Here is a 21239-nt window from a genome sequence, read left to right as displayed (position 1 = left end):
TGAGGTTTTGTTTGTTATTAAAATCGGCTGGCAACGTATGTAGGCAAGATTTTACTCGGAAAACATCTCTAGCTAAAACTTGTCTCAGACTATTGCCGAACCTAGTATCTTCTCTCTCCGGTTCTCTTTTCTTACTTTTTAGCGTAAGCGCACAAATCTCAAATAAATGTGTTGTAATTCAAAAATTATTTTTATGTGAAAGGAGCTAATATCGTCATTTTCGAGACCAAAAACGACATTTGTCGATAATTTGGCAACCCTAGCTGAGAGTCTTTCCGTTTCCATCTACATAATGGAGAAAGAGATCTATATCAATTTCCTCTCTTTCCACATGAGTTTTTCTTATCAACTGAGTAACTAACAGTTCACTTTTTAAGCTTGCGTTGTTCAGTCGGTTTCGTGCATTGTGATCTTCTTCGGTATTTATTTGTCATCCTTCGGACAGTGTTTGTGTTTATTTATTTCCAAAATGTGACTATAGATTAATTAATTAATACTAATTTGAGTTGTTGCCATTGTTAGTTACTATTGTGTGCTACGTGAATTTGTTTTTCGTTCTTCGTTTACCATTGAATATCAAGCGAATTCATATTTGCTAGGAATCAACTGAGGCAAGTAAGTTTGTTGGTTTTGTTGTATTATGTTATAACATACTAGTTAAATAAACAAGTGTGTGTTTGCTTTAGTATACTAAAACTATATATAGTTTTAGTATACTACTATAGTTTTGCTGTACTACTACTATTTGCTATTTTGTATATACTGTTTGCTTTTTATGATTTGTTTGCAATCCGTTATATGCAAAAGGTTGTATTTCGCTGCAAAAAAAAAACACACACACACCAAAAAATAGCAAAATAGTTTCTCTCTCTCGTTTGTTATTCTCAATTTGCCGAATTTTATTCTGTAATGCCAACTCCCCAATGGCAAAACGCACCAAAAATCACAAAAACAAATTGGCATCACTGCTTTGGACTAGCTCCGTGTGGCAACACTTCTATGAATTCGCTGCAAGTTTTTAGCTTGGCCACAAACCCTATATGATTATATTCAAAACGTTTTCAAATATAGTTCAAACGCATTAGCTTGGAATTCAATTTGAGTAACTGTTGAGAACATCGCATAGCATTCAGCACATTGGCGACTATTTCTCTAGATATGAGCAAGAAGTTCTCCAATTGAAATTAATTCATATGTTTCAAACCTATTAGAGAATGAGTTAAATACAAACAATTTTTAAAGCCTAGGCCCTCAAATTGATAAGGTTTTGTATATGAATCGTTGTCTTTGTTGGGTACATTGAAATGCATTTGCATTAATTTCTAAAGCTGAGTACTATGTTCACTTTTCAAGCTGAAAACCAGCTTGTTTTCACGGTTACTTTATTTAATTAATTAATTTAGAAATATAAAATTATTTGAAAACAATTCCTTGGATCTTTTCCATCCTATATTTGGCAAGACTTGATCAAAATATAATCGTCTTCATAAATATATTTGTACTCTTAATTTAGTGTTTTGGTGAAAAAGCCGAACATAGTACTCACCTTAAAGGACAAATCGAAATTTGCAAGTTATGTCCATCTACCTAATTTGGTTTGGAGAGTTGATTTTCAAAACTACGGCATTTACTTTATTTGCAGGCAATGAAACCAAACAGAAAATATAAAAACCACCAACATTGTAAACAGATGATTTCTATTTTCTAATCACGCTTACAGAACCATATCTTTTTCGTGAAATTTTGCCTAACCAAATACCTATATCCTATTGTGAGGTCTCATGACCACCAGGGAAGCTTCTCAACCATTACTCCTGTGTTTTCAACATAGCCTCTGAAGTAGATAGGCCCCCACTAGTTCAGAAGATTATTCAATGTAATGGATTGAAGTGTGTAACGTTCTATTATTAGTAATGGCGTAGAATTAAAGCTTCAAAAATGTAAGCTACCTAAAGCCAAATTTGAATTCGATTGATTGAGAAATAGGGATAATATCGCCCTCTCAATCGAGAGCGTGTGATCCATATGTATGAGAGCTATATTAAAATTTCTTTGTACTAATTAAGTCTTTCAATACGATTGGTTTAGTTCTGAAGAAAATATCGTCATATTTGTGAAGATCGGGCGATAATTTTTCCATTAATTTCTTTAAAAAAAGAAAATCAACAAAATGGTCAATTTCCCATAAAAAAGTAAGAAAGTCTTAAAAATAAACAGAATCCTACGTGACCAGTAGTTTAATTTCCAAAAAGAACTATTGGGTCATATTCCCACACCCTATATGGCTCTAAATCCCATTTATTTCTACTTATAGTTCAAAATTATTATGTTTTGAGAAACTTTCCTTGACTTTTTTGTGTATGTTAGTTACTAATGAAATGGAAAAAAATTATACACAAACGAAGTACACAGGTTTACTACTACGTTCAGATTTTCTTAAAATTTGCATATCTTAAAAAATTCGCCCATCTTGAACTTCTTATGGCACTAAAGACATTTTTGGAATTGTTAACTCCAATTTTTTTCTTCAAACTACGACATTTTCTTTAACAAATGAAATCAAATAGTTATTTCCAAAGAAGTATTTACCTACTTTTGTGAAATCGGCGTGACATCTGCAGTTGTAATAAAGTTTAGTTAAAATTGTCTCCAAAAATTAACCAAAATTTCTCCTTTTTGGTTGGTTCACTGCTTTTTGAGTGCGATTGTGATAGTTAGAACCGCAATCTTGACTTCAGAGTGTTGCAAACGTATTGAGTTCAATATTCGAAAATTTCCACTAATACATGTCTTCATGGTTGAAATATAGGTGGACACTATTATTATCTTTTATCCGTATTGAAAAAAATGAAACAATTTCATAATTTATATTAATTTATTATAATTTTGCCAAAATGTACAATAATTTTTATACACGAAATAATTTATTAGTATTCTTGTAAGATAAAATATATTTTTTTGTTTGTAAACATTCGATTTGAAAATATTTATATTACCAACTAAGCGAATTTTCAACAAATGCTGTCATAATTTATAATTAAGAATATATATTAATAATAATTTATAGAATATTATAATATAAAGTAATCATACCAAAGGTATTATGAAACGGAACACAACTATTTCACTAATAACTAATTCATACGGAAATGGATTAGGATATGCTATTTATTGCTGCATTTAGTCAATATATTTTTTTGTTTAAACCAAAACAAATATTGCTACAAAATTAATAATTAATAAAAAGTTTTTTTTAGTTACTATTATAATGGGCAATGTAATAATATTAGAATAAAAATTATTACATTTCAGTCTTCAAAAAGTGCTTAGAATTGTTATAATATATATGTATGTATAGATGCAAGTGTATATCAAATACATATAAAGTCTACCTTTGTTTTATAAATAAAGGTATTTGTTGAAAATATAATTTAAGAGTAACTAATCTAAGCTATAATATAAGTTAAGCAAAAATATATTATTCCCTCATCGATTTCGGAGAAGATTTCATATTGCTGGCTCTTCTGTTTTTCGTGAATCGCTTGGATTGTTTTCAGCTTTGTGGAGATCGGAAATTGTATTTCTATCACCACCAGCAGCTAAATCTTTTTCTACTTCCTCCGAATTATCACAACGCTGTGTTTGCTCTCGTACCTTAGGCGCATCATCAATCGAAGGCTCCGTAAGAGGTTCTTCCACATTCGTTTCACTTATGGACCTCTTGGGCGATATTGAGGCCGATGAGGATGCCGATGATGGTGATAAAGAATTCGATGCTTCAGAAGCTGTATTTATTTCCATTTCCAATTCACTGTAGATTTCAATGAGATTATTGATGCCTATCAAATAGCCATCCTCATGATTGCCCACCTTCCACGTGCTACTATGATCGATAAAATGATTTTCAGGCAAATGTACGGTTTTGGCAAAATCTATAAGCCATACATTGGCCTGCTTGCGATCATGGACAAAGAGAAGAGAACTGCCAATGACTTCATGGCTGCGGAAGAAGTCAGAGCATTCCAAAGTGGCTCGAATAGCACGCAAACGTTGAAGATAACGGGGCTGTAAGGAATAGAGTTTTCTTCACTTAGATGACCCAAGATATTGTTATAATTTATCTTCACTTACCATGGCATGAGGGAAACCACTGATGAATTCACGAAAAGCTGCCTTTATCTGTTCACGAGATTTTGTAGTTTTGAAATCTTTAGTGCTGGTACCATCACTTTTCTTGATACCCTGCAGAATTAAAAACAAAATATTATTATTATTGTTTTAGAATCACAGAACTTTCAAACGAAACGTTTTCTGGCATTTAACGAAAATGAAGAAGGCTTTCAATCTATTTGTATTCACTTGTCTTAAATACTAGATAAGCTATCGTATGATATTGTATACATCTCCTTTGTGTTATACATTTTAAACCTATACACCTATCACGGTTACCACAACAGAATTAAAAACAAAATATTATTATTATTGTTTTAGAATCACAGAACTTTCAAACGAAACGTTTTCTGGCATTTAACGAAAATGAAGAAGGCTTTCAATCTATTTGTATTCACTTGTCTTAAATACTAGATAAGCTATCGTATGATATTGTATACATCTCCTTTGTGTTATACATTTTAAACCTATACACCTATCACGGTTACCACAACAGTTAGAATTCTACTAAAAATTTTAGCTTTTCACTTTTAGATGTCAAGATAAAATCGTACATTCTTGAACATTTTACTCAATCATTTTGTTGTTTTGGATTTCAGCTTAAAACCATGCATTGACTAAACTACTTGTGTACACGGTTGAAAAAGACTGTTTTTCATATGTTTGGCTATAAACATTATATGTTTGGAACACAAATTTTTAAACACAATATTTTTGAGTGCAAGCATATAATGTTCATAAACTAGCATAACATGTTTGGGACATATATGTTAATATGTTAGAACATATTATGTTTGGGACATAAAGTGTTTGTAAATATAATATGCTTGAATGCAAACATATATTAATTTAGAAATAGCCTATAAACATATATGTGTTTAGTAGCTTGGAGCGCTATTTAACAGGGAGCGACATTGAATTAAGTTGGTGGTTGTTGCTTGTTATTACAAAATTAACATTTTATTTTTCCTTGGGCAATTGATCAGCTACTTCTTTGATCCTTACAAACCGTGTGGTACGCTGTTCGAATCCCCGTCCGGCAAAAGGTAAAATTAAAATAAAAAAAATCATAAAATTGAATAATTTCTTCTACAATGTTTGTATTACAGAAAAAGGTGCTAAAAACTAAAAAATCTCGTGGAAGTGAGAAAGATGTCGGGGAATATACAGTTGGGCAGAAACAAAATTTTGAGCATTCAGGTCGAAAACCTATGTTGTTAGCACCTATATTACCTGTTTATTTTCATAATTCATTATGATTGTAAATATATAAATAAATAAATAAAATTTTGAGCACAATATTGTTTGGGAGAATTTTTTTTAAGCATATAATATTTTTGGGTGCAAAATGCTTCCAAACATATTATATGGTCACATAATAACATATTGTTTTTTGGAAGACAACATTATTGAATTTGGATGCAAAAATACAAAATGTTTGGAACTTAGACTACCCAAACATATATTGTTTAGACCAATATGCTTTCAAACATATTATATATTGGTAGAGATCAAACATATAAATGTTTGGGCAATACCCAAAAATGTATATGCTTGAAGCAAAATATGTTTGGGAGTATATGTTACAGAAGCGATTTTTTGTGAGGGTGTAGCTTAACCAACAGAGGAAAAGAATGTTTGTCAAATTTATTTGGGCAAAGCCCTATAGACTGCAAGATGGTTGGATGGACGCACGTTTCGAAATTACCACATTCCTCATCAGCATCCTCTACTTGCAGCACAACATCAACCAATTAACCAACAGAGGAAAAGAATGTTTGGGCAAAGCCCTATAGACTGCAAGATGGTTGGATGGACGCATGTTCCGGAATTACCACATTCCTCATCAGCATCCTCTACTTGCAGCACAACTATCAACGAATTATCAGAATAAATTCAGGCAGTTCACTAAACCCAAAGTGAACCACACTTGAACCTTCCGAAAAAAGGTTTATGGTAGCCGGCTTTGGCGAAATAAATTTGTACAAACATATCTCTTTTCCTTTGACACTGTCAAATCATCGATTTGAGTGCAGTTGGCTGGTTTTATTTTGAGCGTGCTTCCTCTTACTTCATCGTTTTGTTTTGTTATTGTTGGTTTATTCTTCAATCATTTTGTTGTTTTTGACTTCAGCTTAAAACCAAGCATGGACTAAACTACAAAGGAAAAGAGTTATGTTTGTACAAATTTATTTCGGCAAAGGCCGGCTATCATAAACCTTTTTCGGAAGGTTCAAGTGTGGTTCACTTTGGGTTTAGTGAACTACCTGTATTTATTCTGATAATTGGTTGATAGTTGTGCTGCAAGTAGAGGATGCTGATGAGGAATGTGGTAATTCCGAAACATGCGTCCATCCAATCCATCTTGCAGTCTATAGGGCTTTGCCCAAACATTCTATTCCTCTGTTGGTTAAGCTACACTTGTAGTTTAGTCAATGCATGGTTTTAAGCTGAAATCAAAAACAACAAAATGATTGAAGAATAAACCAACAATAACAAAACAAAAATTTTACTCAATTACAAATTAAGGGATATTTAACCATACAAAAAGCCTATTCCGAGCGATGGTATTCTGCTGATACATAAAAAACACTTCTTTCAAATTTTAATTCTTTCTTTGCCACCATCTAAAATTCAATCAAAAACTAAACATTTTTAATTTTGATAGAATTGTCTTAAACTTTTGGTTAGTAATGTTGTAACTGTGATACCTGGACTGAATTCATAAACTTAAAGTAGCTACAATAGACAGACGGACGGAAATTTCAATTATTTCAAAATCAAAATCCTTCTTAGTGCATCAAACCTTTAATAATGAAGATTTCATAACTTACCTCTATGCGAAAACCCAATGTGGCCGTACTCGAAATGGTCTCCCTCCATACCATATAGCGGGGCTTGGTAACACCCTTGGCCTTGTGCTCCTCTTCGCTAGGGGCATTAGGATCAATCTGTATCATTTTCTCATACATATCCTTCCGCAATTTTGGCTTTTCCTTGGCCTTGGATAATTCCTCTTCGAGGTAGGTACGTACCCCGATTTTACAATCCATAACGCAGGGTTGATAGAAATCACTAAGAAGATCTTGCAATTGGAGATATACTGAAAAAAATGGACGGGTGAAGCATATATCTCACAGGCAATAAAAGAATATGCAATATTATTTATAATTACTATTACAGTGATCATATTCTATTTTTCTGGGTATTCGTGCTTTAACTTACATTCACCATCTTCACTGGTCACTTGGCCCTTGTACTCAGGAACATAGGGCCTCAAAACATCTTTCATTAATATATGGAAACAATCCTCTTCTTTGGGACACAATTTCTTGAGAACAGTTCCCTGTTCGGTGCCAGCTTTGAAGTTTCCCTGATGACCAGCCAATTGTACCCAGGGATAACGTTGTTTCTTGTAGGTTTGAAAGAATGGAGTCCATTGTACAATATTGCGTATCTTTCGCCAACCAGAAGGCTGTAAAAAATAATTTAATAAAAAATAAGCAAGAATCAAAACAATAATTATCAGTTTAGTTATTCACCGTTTTAAGAAGTAGCAGTGGTGAAGACTCTAAATGCTTAATACCACTTCTACTTAAGCAAACAAATCATTCTGATCAAACTTTTCACAATGTTTAGTTATAGCAATTATGCCTCAACTAGTTTTCTTTCATAATTTTTGTGATTTCCCCATCGGCAACAATTAAATCTTTGGGGACATGATGCAACTATCAAGTCTCTTACAAATCTTCTTTGGGCAATATCATTTACCCGCCAAAGATCTTTAGCACCCAATTTGACTTAAATGTCACCTACCGAAGCTTGGGCCAACCAACCAGCTACATAGTTGGCTGACTAACCAAACATGCTAGCAACAAACGCTGAATACCAGCACGTGCTGTACAACTATCATACGCTAATCAACATTAGATTATTTGCCAGAAACATGAGTAAAACGTGAACCAAAAAGGCTTTACATGACATAAAAAAACGCACAAAAAACGTATCTATTGGCGCTGATCAGCAGGCCAAGTGATTAGAGATGGTGTTGAGACCCCTAACGCAATTGCCACCGACAACTAACTGAATTTGTCAAATTAAACCAAATTTGTAAATGGCAACTGAATGTGGCCAATGTAACTGAGACCCCTAAAAACTATGCTACCGAGATAAAAACAACGAACTTAGAACCACCAAACGCCATCCCAAGCAGCAGGCCATGTAAATGATATTCTCTATGCCAAACACGTTCCATGAAAACTGTTAACAAAAATTTACTTGGTTTAATTGCTGCTGAAAAGCAATATCTCGGCCATTGCGGCTGAGCACAATCGCCATTACCATTGGACACAGAGACTATGTCTTAACATGAAATCAACATATTTTTGTATCATTTTACAGACCGCCAATAACAAATTTGGTTAAAACATGGCCTAACATTCATTCCAATACCAGTGCCACGCGAGGAGCCGCCACCAACAGTGTTGAGGCCTGGCAATGCCATTTCATATAAATCCACCTGTATGCATTTCATATTAAAGTAGACGAGGGGAGAGTAGCATCAAATGCCTTCCTAAATGCAGTCACCATTGAATGGGGTGATCAAATGATAACCATACAAGTGAGTCTTAAATGGTACTGATTACAATGTGATTTTAATTGAAAATATTGCATTCGATATTAATCTTTTAAGAAAATCCCTCATTGGTGAGATTTTATTGAGTCGACGTTTTGCAATGCAGATCAATTAGATTTACTAGACAACGTCTGTCCATTACTTATGGATTGCTGATTTAGATAAAACCTTCTTTAAAGTGAATGAAAAGGCACTGTGTAAAATCTATTGAACAAGATTTTAGCTAAATTTTTTGAAATCTTACATCAAAAATTTACTTACTTTACTTTAAACAAAAAAACAGTCTTGTTTTCTAAAATCTACGATTTTTTAATATCGACACTCCAATTCCAATAATAAGAAGTTTGATATGTTTATGGATGCAAACATTCAAATATATGTATGTCAAAATTTATTTTATCCCAATCTTGTATCGACTTATGGTTTCAATCCAAAACGGGATTTATTTCACCACGTGAATTTTATCTATTGAATCTGTATGAATTATTCTTTTGTTACACGAAAAGAAGAGTTTTCATTTCTGAGGCACGAAATTTTAGACAAACGAAGATTTGTTTTGGCGCTAAACAAATTTCTATAGAAGCAAATGAAACAGATTAGATACCATTGTTACAACGTTTGTCATGAATTCAGGTTTATTTGCTCTCAATGAAAATACTTTATGTCATAGTGAAATTTCGTTTGTCTAAAATTTCGTTCCATAGGAAAGTATTTTTTCTTTGGGTGCAGCTAAAATTTACTTCATAGTATCCACAATGTTGGTTCTCTTGTTAGTTCAAGATGTACTCGTAGTGAGATAAAATATTGAGCAAATATTAGTACATGATACCACTATTCACATGTGTAGGTTGCAGAATGTGATACACAAATATATAGAAATGATTGCGATTTGAATACTCACAAACTAACAATGTTTGGAATTTTCTCAGAAAGGTTTTTTTTGTAATAAACATGATGAGTACCATACACTAAATAACAAGAAAGACTAGCTCAATTTTTTTTCTGGTTAATTCCATCTTCCTCATATCTTTCTCACTTCCACATTGTTTATAATTAGCTCTCAAACTTTCTGTTCTGTAATGCAAAGAATGTAGAAGCAAATATTAATTTTTTATTTTTAAATTTTATTTTTAGTCCGAACGGAGAATCGTACCACCATATGTTTTTTTAAACCCACACAGACAAAAATAGAACCAAATTTTTTTAAATTAAAATTTTAATTGAATTATCCATAATATTTAATTAAAAATTTAATTAATAACAAATGTTTTAATTAAAATAAAAATCAATCACAATCAGGAATAGTATCAATTAATTTTTTATTGGGATCAATCAATTTTTTAATTGACTTTGGTCAATTATGATTGAAGAAATTTCAATTAAAAATTGATTGGATCAATTAATTTCGTGACTGAATCCAAAAAATATTTTTAATTGACTTTGGTCAATTATGATTGAAGAAATTTCAATTAAAAATTGATTGGATCAATTAATTTCGTGACTGAATCCAAAAAATATTTTTGTCATACCATCCACTGGTCCATGTGGCTCTTTTCTCAACCCACAAATATCGCTATACTCATCAGCACACAAGTAACGCATACAGTCAACCATGTCTATTTATTGACCAATATATAATGCACATAAAAGTGTATTAAAAAAAAATATGTATTTTAAATAAAAAGAAAAACGTAAAAAGTTTTGGATTGGTCAGAAACGAAAATACTGTAATTTTACATATATTCGAAAAATGTTTGTAAAATTTCAAAGGGATCACTTTAGGGTGTGTGGCTTTGCATAGTACACCAAGATACGGCGTATACAAAAATAAAAATGCATGCTATAGAATGATTTCGGCAGAAGGTGTCACAATGCATCTCTTGTATGGCGACTTAGCGAGGCGACTTTGACCTACAGTCGTATAGATATACAGATATCGAACTGCTTATTTGGTTTACTCATTATTCAACTTTAGACTCATCAACCACGGATTGACACAGTGTCAAACGTTAATCAAGCCAACAAATAATATATCCTATTCTAATTACAGTAAAATTGCTCATCCATCTTAATTGCTTTACAGCTTCATAATTGAAAATCACTCGTCTTTCGAATCCAATGAAAAGTTCCACAAGCTTATTCTGAGCAATTAATGCATCCAGATAAGCATTACTTTCTTCCCCTATTTTGATTTTTAATTGCCTTTGAAATATTGCAAAACAAAAACCTTAATTGTTTATATCCAATTGACAAAACATTTGCATTGTTGATATCCCAGTGTGGCGAAGCGTGCTAATTGAACGGATGGATGATGTGAACCCCTAGACATGCCGATGAATGTAGTCCGATAATGAATACAATGGCATCCCCACACATACACTCTCCGCAAACCAAGATCATTCCATATCACTATGAGCATGTGGGTGTTGGATGGCGGCGGCACTGGTGTTGATTGGTCTTTATTAATAAAGTTCATGGCCAATGACTTGTGGGCCTGGACACCACTGATTCACTCAGAGTGTACACTGTCATCCATTTAAGCTCGTTCTTAGAATTAATAAATTAATTTATGGAATGATGACAATTGTGTTTTGATAGAAAACGAAAAGAAATTTTCTATGGCGAATCTTTAATGGCCCTGTTTCGGAGCTTTCAAAGCCTATTTTCCAAATTTGTTCTACTGCGTTTCTAATTTTCAGGCTTCCTTATTCTTCCATGTATGTGAGCTGATTACCAATGGAATTCAGCCCGTGTGTTTTGTTTTAGCTTTGCTGCAGTACCCTTCGATAGACGTCCCTTACCTAACATGTCGGCGCTCGGGAATGGGAACAAAAAACAAGATAACCGAATACAAAACAAAACAAAAAAACTTTCTGAACACAAAGCACCCATTGACGTCAATTCAAATATAAAACAAACGATGGCGACAAGCAAAGCACCAAAAACTGGGGGAATACTCAGAATCCTCCACCTCCAACACTGATAGTACACTGTCTGTCAGTGGCACTGCCGCTGCATTTACACCCATAATGATGATGATCGTAGTAAAATCGTACACCGAACAATAGCGGTAGACTCGCGAACGGTAGTGCAGGCTCCGGTTGCGTTGTGAAAAGCGTATAGGATGAAGTCAAGCACAATCACACCAACGACCAGTGAACCTGGTGCCACGAAACACACCTCAAAATTTATTTTGCATGTCGATCAGTGTCAGTTTGAACAAGGCTCTCATTAGCAAAGTTGTTGTTTAGACAAATTGGAATTGATCAGCCATTGTTGGAATGATACTGTATGCGGGTGGACATGAATATTTTTATTATTGTTATTGTTGTTGTCAATAGGAAGACTGCAACAAAAGCAGTGATTTAAAAAGCTCTTTACATTGGCATCAAGTATACATTAATATGTGTCTTTTGAAATGTCTTGACACTTGAATGTTAAAGAGAAGACTAATGTCTTTTTTTAATGAAGTAATCCAATGGATTAAGCATTGATAGTCTCAAATTGACATAGATTAATCGATGAAAATGTATGTGGATATGTATCCGGAAGGAATAGAACTTAAATAAATCTATAAATTTGAAATTATTCCAGGCACGAACCCTGGTATGACTTCACCTAATATAACTCTCTCATTGCATTTCAGATATATTACGTCGACTATGAATGTGGAAAAAAAAGAAATTTTCCTTGGGGTCGGCCACGAGTCGCTCTCAGATCCAATTATTGTGTTTGTCCAATTGGTGTAAGCAAACTCTGTCCGTGGCCGCCTCAATCTACTTCACTGTACATTGTAAACGATCTGTATGGCAAATAAACCACCATAGAATGATGATAAGGGTATAGGTTAGGTTAGGTTAGGTGGCAGCCCGATGTATCAGGCTCACTTAGACAATTCAGTCCATTGTGATACCACATTGGTGAACTTCTCTCTTATCACTGAGTGCTGCCCGATTCGATGTTAAGCTCAATGACGAGGGACCTCCTTTTTATAGCCGAGTCCGAACGGCGTTCCACATTGCAGTGAAACCACTTAGAGAAGCTTTGAAACCCTCAGAAATGTCACCAGCATTACTGAGGTGGAATAATCCACCGCTGAAAAACTTGTTGGTGTTCGGTCGAAGCAGGAATCGAACCCACGACCTTGTGTATGCAAGGCGGGCATGCTAACAATTATACCACGGTGGCTTCTTCAATACGAGGGCAGTTCGGAAACTTCTTAGCCTAGCACAAAAAGCGCTGTATAAACAGAAAAAAGTTAAGTGTTTTGGAAACTTCCATCTCTGTTATGAACACATGTTAAATTTTGTTTCGATCTGGCAACTCCTTCATATAGAAACAGGTGTTCAAAAAAGACGCATCCGCAATTTGTTTACAATAGAAAAATTAGAAATGCCTGCTGTCATTAAATATTTACATAAAAAAGGTTTATCGGGACAAGAAATTCATAATGATATGTTGAATGTGTTAGGTGAAAGTGCTCCTTCATATGCAACAGTAAAAAATTGGGTTGCTGAATTTAAACGTGATCGTATAAGCATTGAAGATGAACCACGTAGTGGACTTCTAAAATCAGCAACAACAACAGAAATTGTAGCCAAAGTGCATGATATGGTATTAAATGATCGACGAATAAAAGTGCGTGAAGTTGCTAATATCATGGGCATCTCAAATGATCGAGTTCATTTAATTTTGCATGAAGAACTACAGATGAAAAAGCTTTCTGCAAGATGGGTGCCGCATTTGTTAACAGTCGATCAAAAACGCATAAGAATCAACAATTCTCAAGATTGTTTGGATCGTTTTAAGCGATAATTGACCACCCACCTTATTCTCCTGATTTAACTCCCAGGGAATTTTACTTGTTCCCAAAACTAAAAAATTTCCTTGCTGGCAAGCGTTTTACCTCAAATAAAGATGCAATTACACTATTTTGAACCCCGTGAGGAAAACTATTTTAATCAAGGGATAGAATTGCTAGAAAAGCGTTGGACTAAGTGTATTGAAGTTTCAGGAGATTATATTGAAAAATAAAAATATTTTTGAAAAACTACACTAATAGAAAAAAATACGTTCCATAGTCGTGAACGGACGGTGACAAAATAAAACGGAAACGTTCACAGAAAATAAAAACGGAATGTTCACAATTTTATCCACGGGCGTTCACGATGTCATGAACGGCATTCGTTTTTCTTTGGCCATGAAAAGTCTTAAAATAATCGTCAGGCGTTATTATAGCAACTCCCTCGGTGGTGCAATGTGCTAAGGCGACTGTTTACGCGTATGGTGCAGAAAACACAGGTTCGAGTCACGCCAACGGAAATCTTTTTTTAATTTTGTTTATAAAGTCGTAACCATAACGTTTTCAGATCATGAACGCTGGTTGTTGTTTTGACAACGCATGGTGTCATTTTATCGTTGTCAGATTGACACCGCCTGTTCACAGTTTGACACCACATGCGTGTTGATTCACTTTCATGAACGAATCGTTTTGAAATGATTTTTTCTATGAGTGTAACTATTCTCTTTCATTGACTGGCTAAGAAGTTTCCGAACCGCCCTCGTAATGCCTGTAATTGGATACCTGGAGGTATTTTAGTACCACAAATAGGTGTGCGAAATATGGTCTGTATAGGTCCATCGGCGCACTGATCATGAAAATTGCTTGAAACTAAAAGCAAAATTTCCAGATTTTACCTCTCGAAATCATTTAAATAATGAGGGTAAAAATCTACAGATTTTAGATTTCAAAGCAAGGCGTTATTACACCATTTTCCTGCAAACTTACACCAGATGTTTATGATTCATCCTAAACTCATAAAAATGGGTTCTAATCATCCAGAATCTGATATAGTCTTTATAGGCAGGATTTTTAAATTTATCTTTGGGAAGAGTACTGGTTGAACTGATCTGCTTGGGAGAATATCTGTCATCATTTGTCACATTTCACTTAATTAAAGAAATTTTGGAATATGTTCTACTGCAAAAGCTTCCTGACCGTGTTATTTCTCTAAGAGGTGATCTCATTTGGCTATAGTGAAGTTAACACTTTGTGAATTCATTTCTTTAAAAATTAAACTTTTCTTTCAACACCAAATTAACATCGCCAATTGAAACCCCCTTTACTAACGATCTTTTCGTAACTTGCTGAGACACAATGTATTCAGCTTTTATGATATTTTGTAGCGTTTATTTTTGGGTTATTCATGGCATATGATAAAATATCGTGGGAAATATATTCAATTCATATTTTCCTCCCGATTCATTTGTGGGTTCAAGTAGTCACTTCATAATTTCCATATCAAAAAGCGTTGGCGGCTTTATATACGTGCCATGATGAAAAAAAGCTTCCCCACAATTCCATTGTAAACGAACAAAAACAGTTGATTTGAACGGAAAATTCATGCAAGACATTTATATGCTATTGAATTGCATGTCTTGGGCCCAAGCAATTCACTAGTCCCCTGCGGATGGTCCAACGTATGCACTTTTTCCTCCAGCTTCCCTATATTGAAATTGTGATCTTTCTCTGGCACTGGTTGGGGCTGCTGAAAACTGACGCCTTTGTTCGAGCTTACATTTTGTTATTGGAAATGGCAGTGTAAATGCCTGCATGTCAACCAGGCGGCAGTCAATTGTCAACTGTAATGAAATGCCATACAATCATTTTAGCGATCACATAAGAAAGCCACGCACGCCCAAAGAGGGAAAAAAGATGGTGATGGTGATGACATGAAACTGTAGAGGAGCGCATCACCATTGCCTTGATTAATATTACAAGATTTTCATGCAACGAATTCATGATGTCAACAAGTGGAGATCACACAATCATTGATACAATCAAGCAGAAATAAAAAAAAAAAACAAGACATTACAATGTTCGGTACAAGGTCTTTGGATGATAAGCATCTTTGTAGCGAAAAAACATCAGTAAACTACTTTTCCACTAGACAACCTCTTCTTCATACTCAGTTCGGGTTCATCATTCAGTAGAAGATAATCTTGACATGGACATCAAACTGCTGTATGATTTCTCCAAATGGATACATGATTTGGAATATGATTTTCACAAAGTTATTATAACTTACATCTCGTTAGTGTTATTTTAATCATGGTTTATTACCTGAAAAGAGAAGAGAAGAAAATTGTGTCTTTAGTAAGCTAATTATATTTCTGATTGCTTTGTTTGTCATATAAAAAAAAAACTAAATTGGAAAGTTATGGGATTTGTGTGCGAAGGAATTACAAATTCAATACCATCAGAATGATATTGACGCAAATTCAAATCAGTTGCCGAGGCTACAAATTGTGGGGATATCAAATCAATTTTTAAACGCGCCCATTAAAACAAATTAATTAGAAACTTAATAATAAATAGACGTATGACGGCAAATCGTAGTACAAAAAGAAAAAAATAAATAAAAATTATTTATGATACGGGAATTGATGGTTTAGATGTATCAATTTGAATTAGTATAGAAAAAGATTTATGGGCTTGACGTTGGGAAGATCGGTGTTGGTAAATATTTTTTGTGATTGAAGCAAACAAAAATATTATTTTGGTAATATTTGGAACCTAGGGGGGCAAAACTGGAAACATAAACTTCACAACTCTTGCACAGACGTGGACCATAGAATATATAACACGGAAATTAGGAAACTTTCCATAGTTATCCTACACAGAAAAAATATCACCAAAATATTTCCAATTAAAACGTTAATTGAAGTTGAAAATTTTTTGAATTAATAAATTAATTGATACAATTAACTTTTTAATCATGATAGAAACATTAAGTTAATTAAGTCAATGATTGAAAATTTTAAAATTTTTAATTAAGAAATTAATTGATACAATTAACTTTTTAATCAAATTCGGAAGACTAAGTCAGTTAAAAAAGTGATGAACATTTTTTTTAAATTTTTAATTAATTTTTTTTTTCAAACAATCAATTGTTAATCCATATAAAAATTCTAAGCCAATTCAAAATGTAATTGAAAGTAGTTACCTTTTTTAATTAATAAATTAATTGAGTTTTGCAATCAACAACAATTAAATTTTTAATTGAATCAATTAAAAAATTAATTGAAATTTGGTAATGAAATCAATTAATTTTTTAATCAAGAATTTTTTCTATGCCCAATTAAAACTCTGATTGATACTATCATTTTCGTGATTGAAGACATTTCAATTAAAAAATTAATTGGATCAATTAATTTCGTGATTGAATCAGAAAAAATTTTTTTTGTGTGTACTACGTTTTAATTTCAGTTCTTATTGGCTTGGCACATTATTCAATTTCCGATTCTGACGATGAAGCAATCATTTAATCTTTCTCAGTAACTATTCCAATTCGTATTTGAAGGTCAAGAAATATTTGTGCTTAAGACAATATCTCCTCCTACACGGAGGAGTTTAATATTATTTCAGAGTGAGTAGTCAAGAGGGTTTGTAACTGTCCTCTTTCGCCATACCAATATAAAAGATCTGTCTTAAAACAATATGCACAAACTGATATATTAGTGGCTTCTCGCGAATGCCTTAATATACTTTTATTACCACCAATTAATTAAAATTCTCTTAACGTACCAATTAATCAGTTTGATTGTTTAATTATGTTATAAATCTCACATGGAGGCTACAAACGTTTACACATTTCCCCTTTTCTTAACAAAAAAAAAAGAATACTTCTTCACGTGAATCAAATTAAATTTGTACACTTGCCATTTGAAAAACAAAACAAGTTGCGATTACATTCAATTGCATTTTCAACACTTCCCATCGCCTGAATGAGCAAACAATTATTCATTTTTGGTAAGGCTTGGTCAAGGAAATTGAGATGAATTATAGATAATAAGTTAATTAATAATGACCTGATTGCAGAAAGATTTTGCTTCATACAGGAGGTAAATATATTTATTTATTTATTACTTATTATTTCATTTCACTTATTCAATTAATAATCGCTAAGCTATACAGGCCAAATTGATTTCATTGGCACTGCATAACTTAATTATATAATTAAAACAAAAGTGCACTACATCTTGGATATGGAAGCCCTTCCCCCACAAACACTATTATTGATGTTATTCCCATTACCAACAAAAAAAATTAACAAACACCCAATAACTTACTTTTAAATTCTAAAACCGAAAGCCCAAAATGTCTATCTGAGTAGGGAATAAACGTATTCCATATGCGACAAACCCTAACCTCAAAAGAATATTGCATAACAATAGAACTAAAACGGGGACATATCAATGTGTGGTATCTAGAAGAAGGGCCAAAACTAAATCGGGTAACTAAGTATGAAGGCGAATGACACTTAATGGCTTTGTAAAAAAGAGTCATTAAACGGAGTTTTACAAAAATTGTGGAATGAACACCCCAAAAAGTCTGCCACATATATAGTTACATGATCATGAGTGCGTAAACCACACACATATCGTACAATTCTGTTAAAAGAACGTTCCAAACCAAGGGTCTTAATGCTGTCAACATATTCTATGATTCCACCTCCAATCGCTATATTCGGGATATTCACGCCAATACCATTAAATATCATTGCTTTCGATTTCGAAATAATCAGAGTAATAAAGTTACTATAGCACAATTCCTCAATACGATATAATGTACTGTTGATATTCTGTACAAGTCTATGGGAGTCGTGCTTTCCAGCCATAACAAGTAACTGCAGATCATCAGCATACAAGTGACAGGTCATCCCAGTTAGAATATCAAAAATGTCATTAACATAAAGACTAAATAAATAAATTTGGTCGAACCTGGGTTTGAACCCACGATCCTGTGTTTGCAAAGCGGGTATGCTAACCATTGCACCACGGTGGCTCACAAACCTGTCTTTAAGTAACACTCAATGAGTCATCAATCAATCAATCAATCAATCAATCTCAAACCTCTCTTTAAATAACACTCAATAAGTCAGCAACATTTCTAGGAACATTGGAACGGAAACAATCATCCTGTATATGCCAAACGGCGGTACTGACATTATTATCGCAGCAACATATGTCACCAAAATGTTTCTAATTAAAAATCTGAGTGGAATTTGAAAAGAAATTCAATAAAAGAATAAATTAATTCAATTAATTTTATACACAGTTAAAGATAAATCTTAGGGTTCGTATTGGTAGTGGAAGATTTCTCCGGCTTTAGTTAATCAACACTCTATGAAATATTATAAAGAAGAAGATTCATGATTATCGGATTACAATTAATTTATATAAAGACAATTATGAAGAATTAAATTTTGGGTTGTATGTTAATGCCCTTCAAGATTTCCGCATCACCATATTTAAACACTGTCAAAATCGTATACATCATTCACAGTATATCTTGAGAACGCCTTAAATCATGCATACCGACACCCAATAGCATTTGAAAATATTTTTATTTTCATTTTTAGTTTTTTATTTATTTTTGAAATTTGGATATTCTTGTTTTGTATCTCTCAGTTTCACATCCCACCGAGCGAGCCATTCCGTTTTTTTTTCGATATTTACCTTTTCTGTTTCAACAAAAATTTCACACGCATGTGATGATGATGACGATGAGGAGGACGATGTTGAGGTTATTAGCACCGTTGGATTGACAACATATTTGCCATGATTTCGAAAACGTTTGCGCACGAATGCAAATGAGGCGAAACACTTCCGCTCCCTGCGACGGTAGTGAGAAATAAATTTCTCTTGGGGTTGATAAGGCAATGTCGAATAGGAGTTGGACGAAAATGTACGACTACTCTTGGCAAGGGATATTTGGGAAATGGTTTTTTGTGGATCCGTAAAAGACATTTGTTTGGAATCTTGGGGCTTTTTAGTGCAAATATCTGACTGAAATATTCCTCACTAAAAATTTTTTATAAATTGCAAAATTGTTTTCAATAAACTTTGCGTTATTAAACGTTACTACATTTTATCGCTTTAAGTTAACAACTCACACTGATTATGGAGATCGGTGTTGCATTTGCTGCAAGCCCATGATAATCGTCATTTGAAACGGTTTGGCGCTGACTGACTGGGTTAGCTGGTGTCTTGGTCGCTTTTGGATTTAGCACGGGTGTGGATTGCAACTTGTCATTGTAAAATAAGACACTAAACACGCTGACATTTGCATTGTTGGCGATGTTGTTGCAGTTGTTGTGTAAATTCACCAAGTCAGTCGTTGTTGTAGATGTTTTATTAAAAATTATGATTGTTTTAATTATAATACCCATTGCTGACGTCGTCACACAACCAAAAAAAAACACAAACAAAATCTAAGCTCTAGAAGAAAAAGAGAAAAAAGTTTCTACAAAACCAAAAACACTGAGAAATAATCTTACAGAAATCATAAAAGTCAATAAAAAGTAAACAGTTACAAAAATATTGTAAAATTATTTTGAGTGCACTTGGTAACCTTGAAGATGGCTAGTATCTTCCAAACGAAGTTAATTAAATTCGTGGTTATATAGAAAGATACTAACAAATACTTGAGGTGCTAATAAAGAGGAAAATATGTCAATATTTAAGAAAATGATTAATGTCTAGTACGTTTTGAGGCATGCCATTGAGACATTCTTAATTATTAATAAAATCAATTTACCGTTCAATATCGGTGATTTTTCTTAATATAAATAAGGATTGCCCTTGAACGAAATTAAATGATATGCCGAATTTTAGAGAGATGAAACGTAAGGGCGATTTTGTTTCTATGAAAAAGTGATGTCCCAGGGTTACACTACTTCATCCCTAATTATTTGTTCGCTCAAATGATACTGCTATTCTGAAGTTATTGCTAATTCGTGATGTTGAATGGAATCCCTTTTCCAAAAGATAGACACGTTTAGAAAGCAATTTCGAAGGTGTTTCACTTTTTATTAGAATCGAAATCGCCATAAGTAGCGATCTGAAAAATTGGAGAATAATATACGAACGTATTTCGCCAAATGTTAGTTTGATTCCTATCCTATTGGAGTTCCAAATTATTAGTCTCCTACCGAATTAAATCTCATTTATCTTTTTGCCTTCAATTAATGTTTGTCTTATTTTTTTCTTTAGTGTAATTTAACGACTTGTCTCAAATTGAAACATTATGGGATTTATTTTAAAACTAAATACAAGTCTCTCGCTTATTATTGTAGACATCTTTTTTTGTTTTGTAACTGCTTTCGTCCCGCTCCTGCTTGCTTTACGTGCCTACCTTTTTTATTTATAATATATGACGCTTTAGGAAACTTTAAACGATGACGTTTTTCCTCAAGATTTTGCTGTTAACTGTATCAAAAAGCCTTCAGATAGCTTAAGCTGTCTGTCATAATCTGTAGACGTTAACTTAATAGCAGGAATTTATTGCCTTCAAGTGAGTTGGTGTAGTTTTCTCAATTAAATTTTTTGCTAAAGGGGTACATTAAGCATTGGGGAATTTACTGAGGTT

At 33.3% G+C, this 21239-nt stretch overlaps 1 protein-coding gene across 4 annotated transcripts in view; it reads right to left on the bottom strand.

Moving 5' to 3' along the window:
- Positions 1-2856: 2856 nt before the first annotated feature.
- The window catches only part of LOC142229476 (inositol-trisphosphate 3-kinase B-like), an 83660-nt gene continuing 65277 nt past the window's right edge, over positions 2857-21239 (bottom strand). For 3 of the 4 annotated variants that reach the window (XM_075300038.1, XM_075300037.1, XM_075300035.1), the window contains 4 exons: positions 7396-7645; positions 7005-7273; positions 4132-4242; positions 2857-4065 (listed from right to left, as the gene is read on the bottom strand). In XM_075300038.1, the coding sequence (XP_075156153.1) occupies positions 3508-4065; positions 4132-4242; positions 7005-7273; positions 7396-7645 (1188 nt within the window). In that variant the 3' untranslated portion in view covers positions 2857-3507. Of the gene's footprint in view, positions 4066-4131; positions 4243-7004; positions 7274-7395; positions 7646-19327; positions 19748-21239 lie in introns of those variants that run through there. The other variant, XM_075300036.1, reaches the window with a different exon arrangement.

Source organism: Haematobia irritans, chromosome 3 (assembly GCF_050003625.1).
Source record: "Haematobia irritans isolate KBUSLIRL chromosome 3, ASM5000362v1, whole genome shotgun sequence".
Taxonomy (NCBI): Eukaryota; Metazoa; Arthropoda; class Insecta; order Diptera; family Muscidae; genus Haematobia; species Haematobia irritans.
The sequence above is the reverse complement of the archived record's forward strand: the minus strand, read 5'-3'. Positions and strand labels throughout refer to the sequence as shown.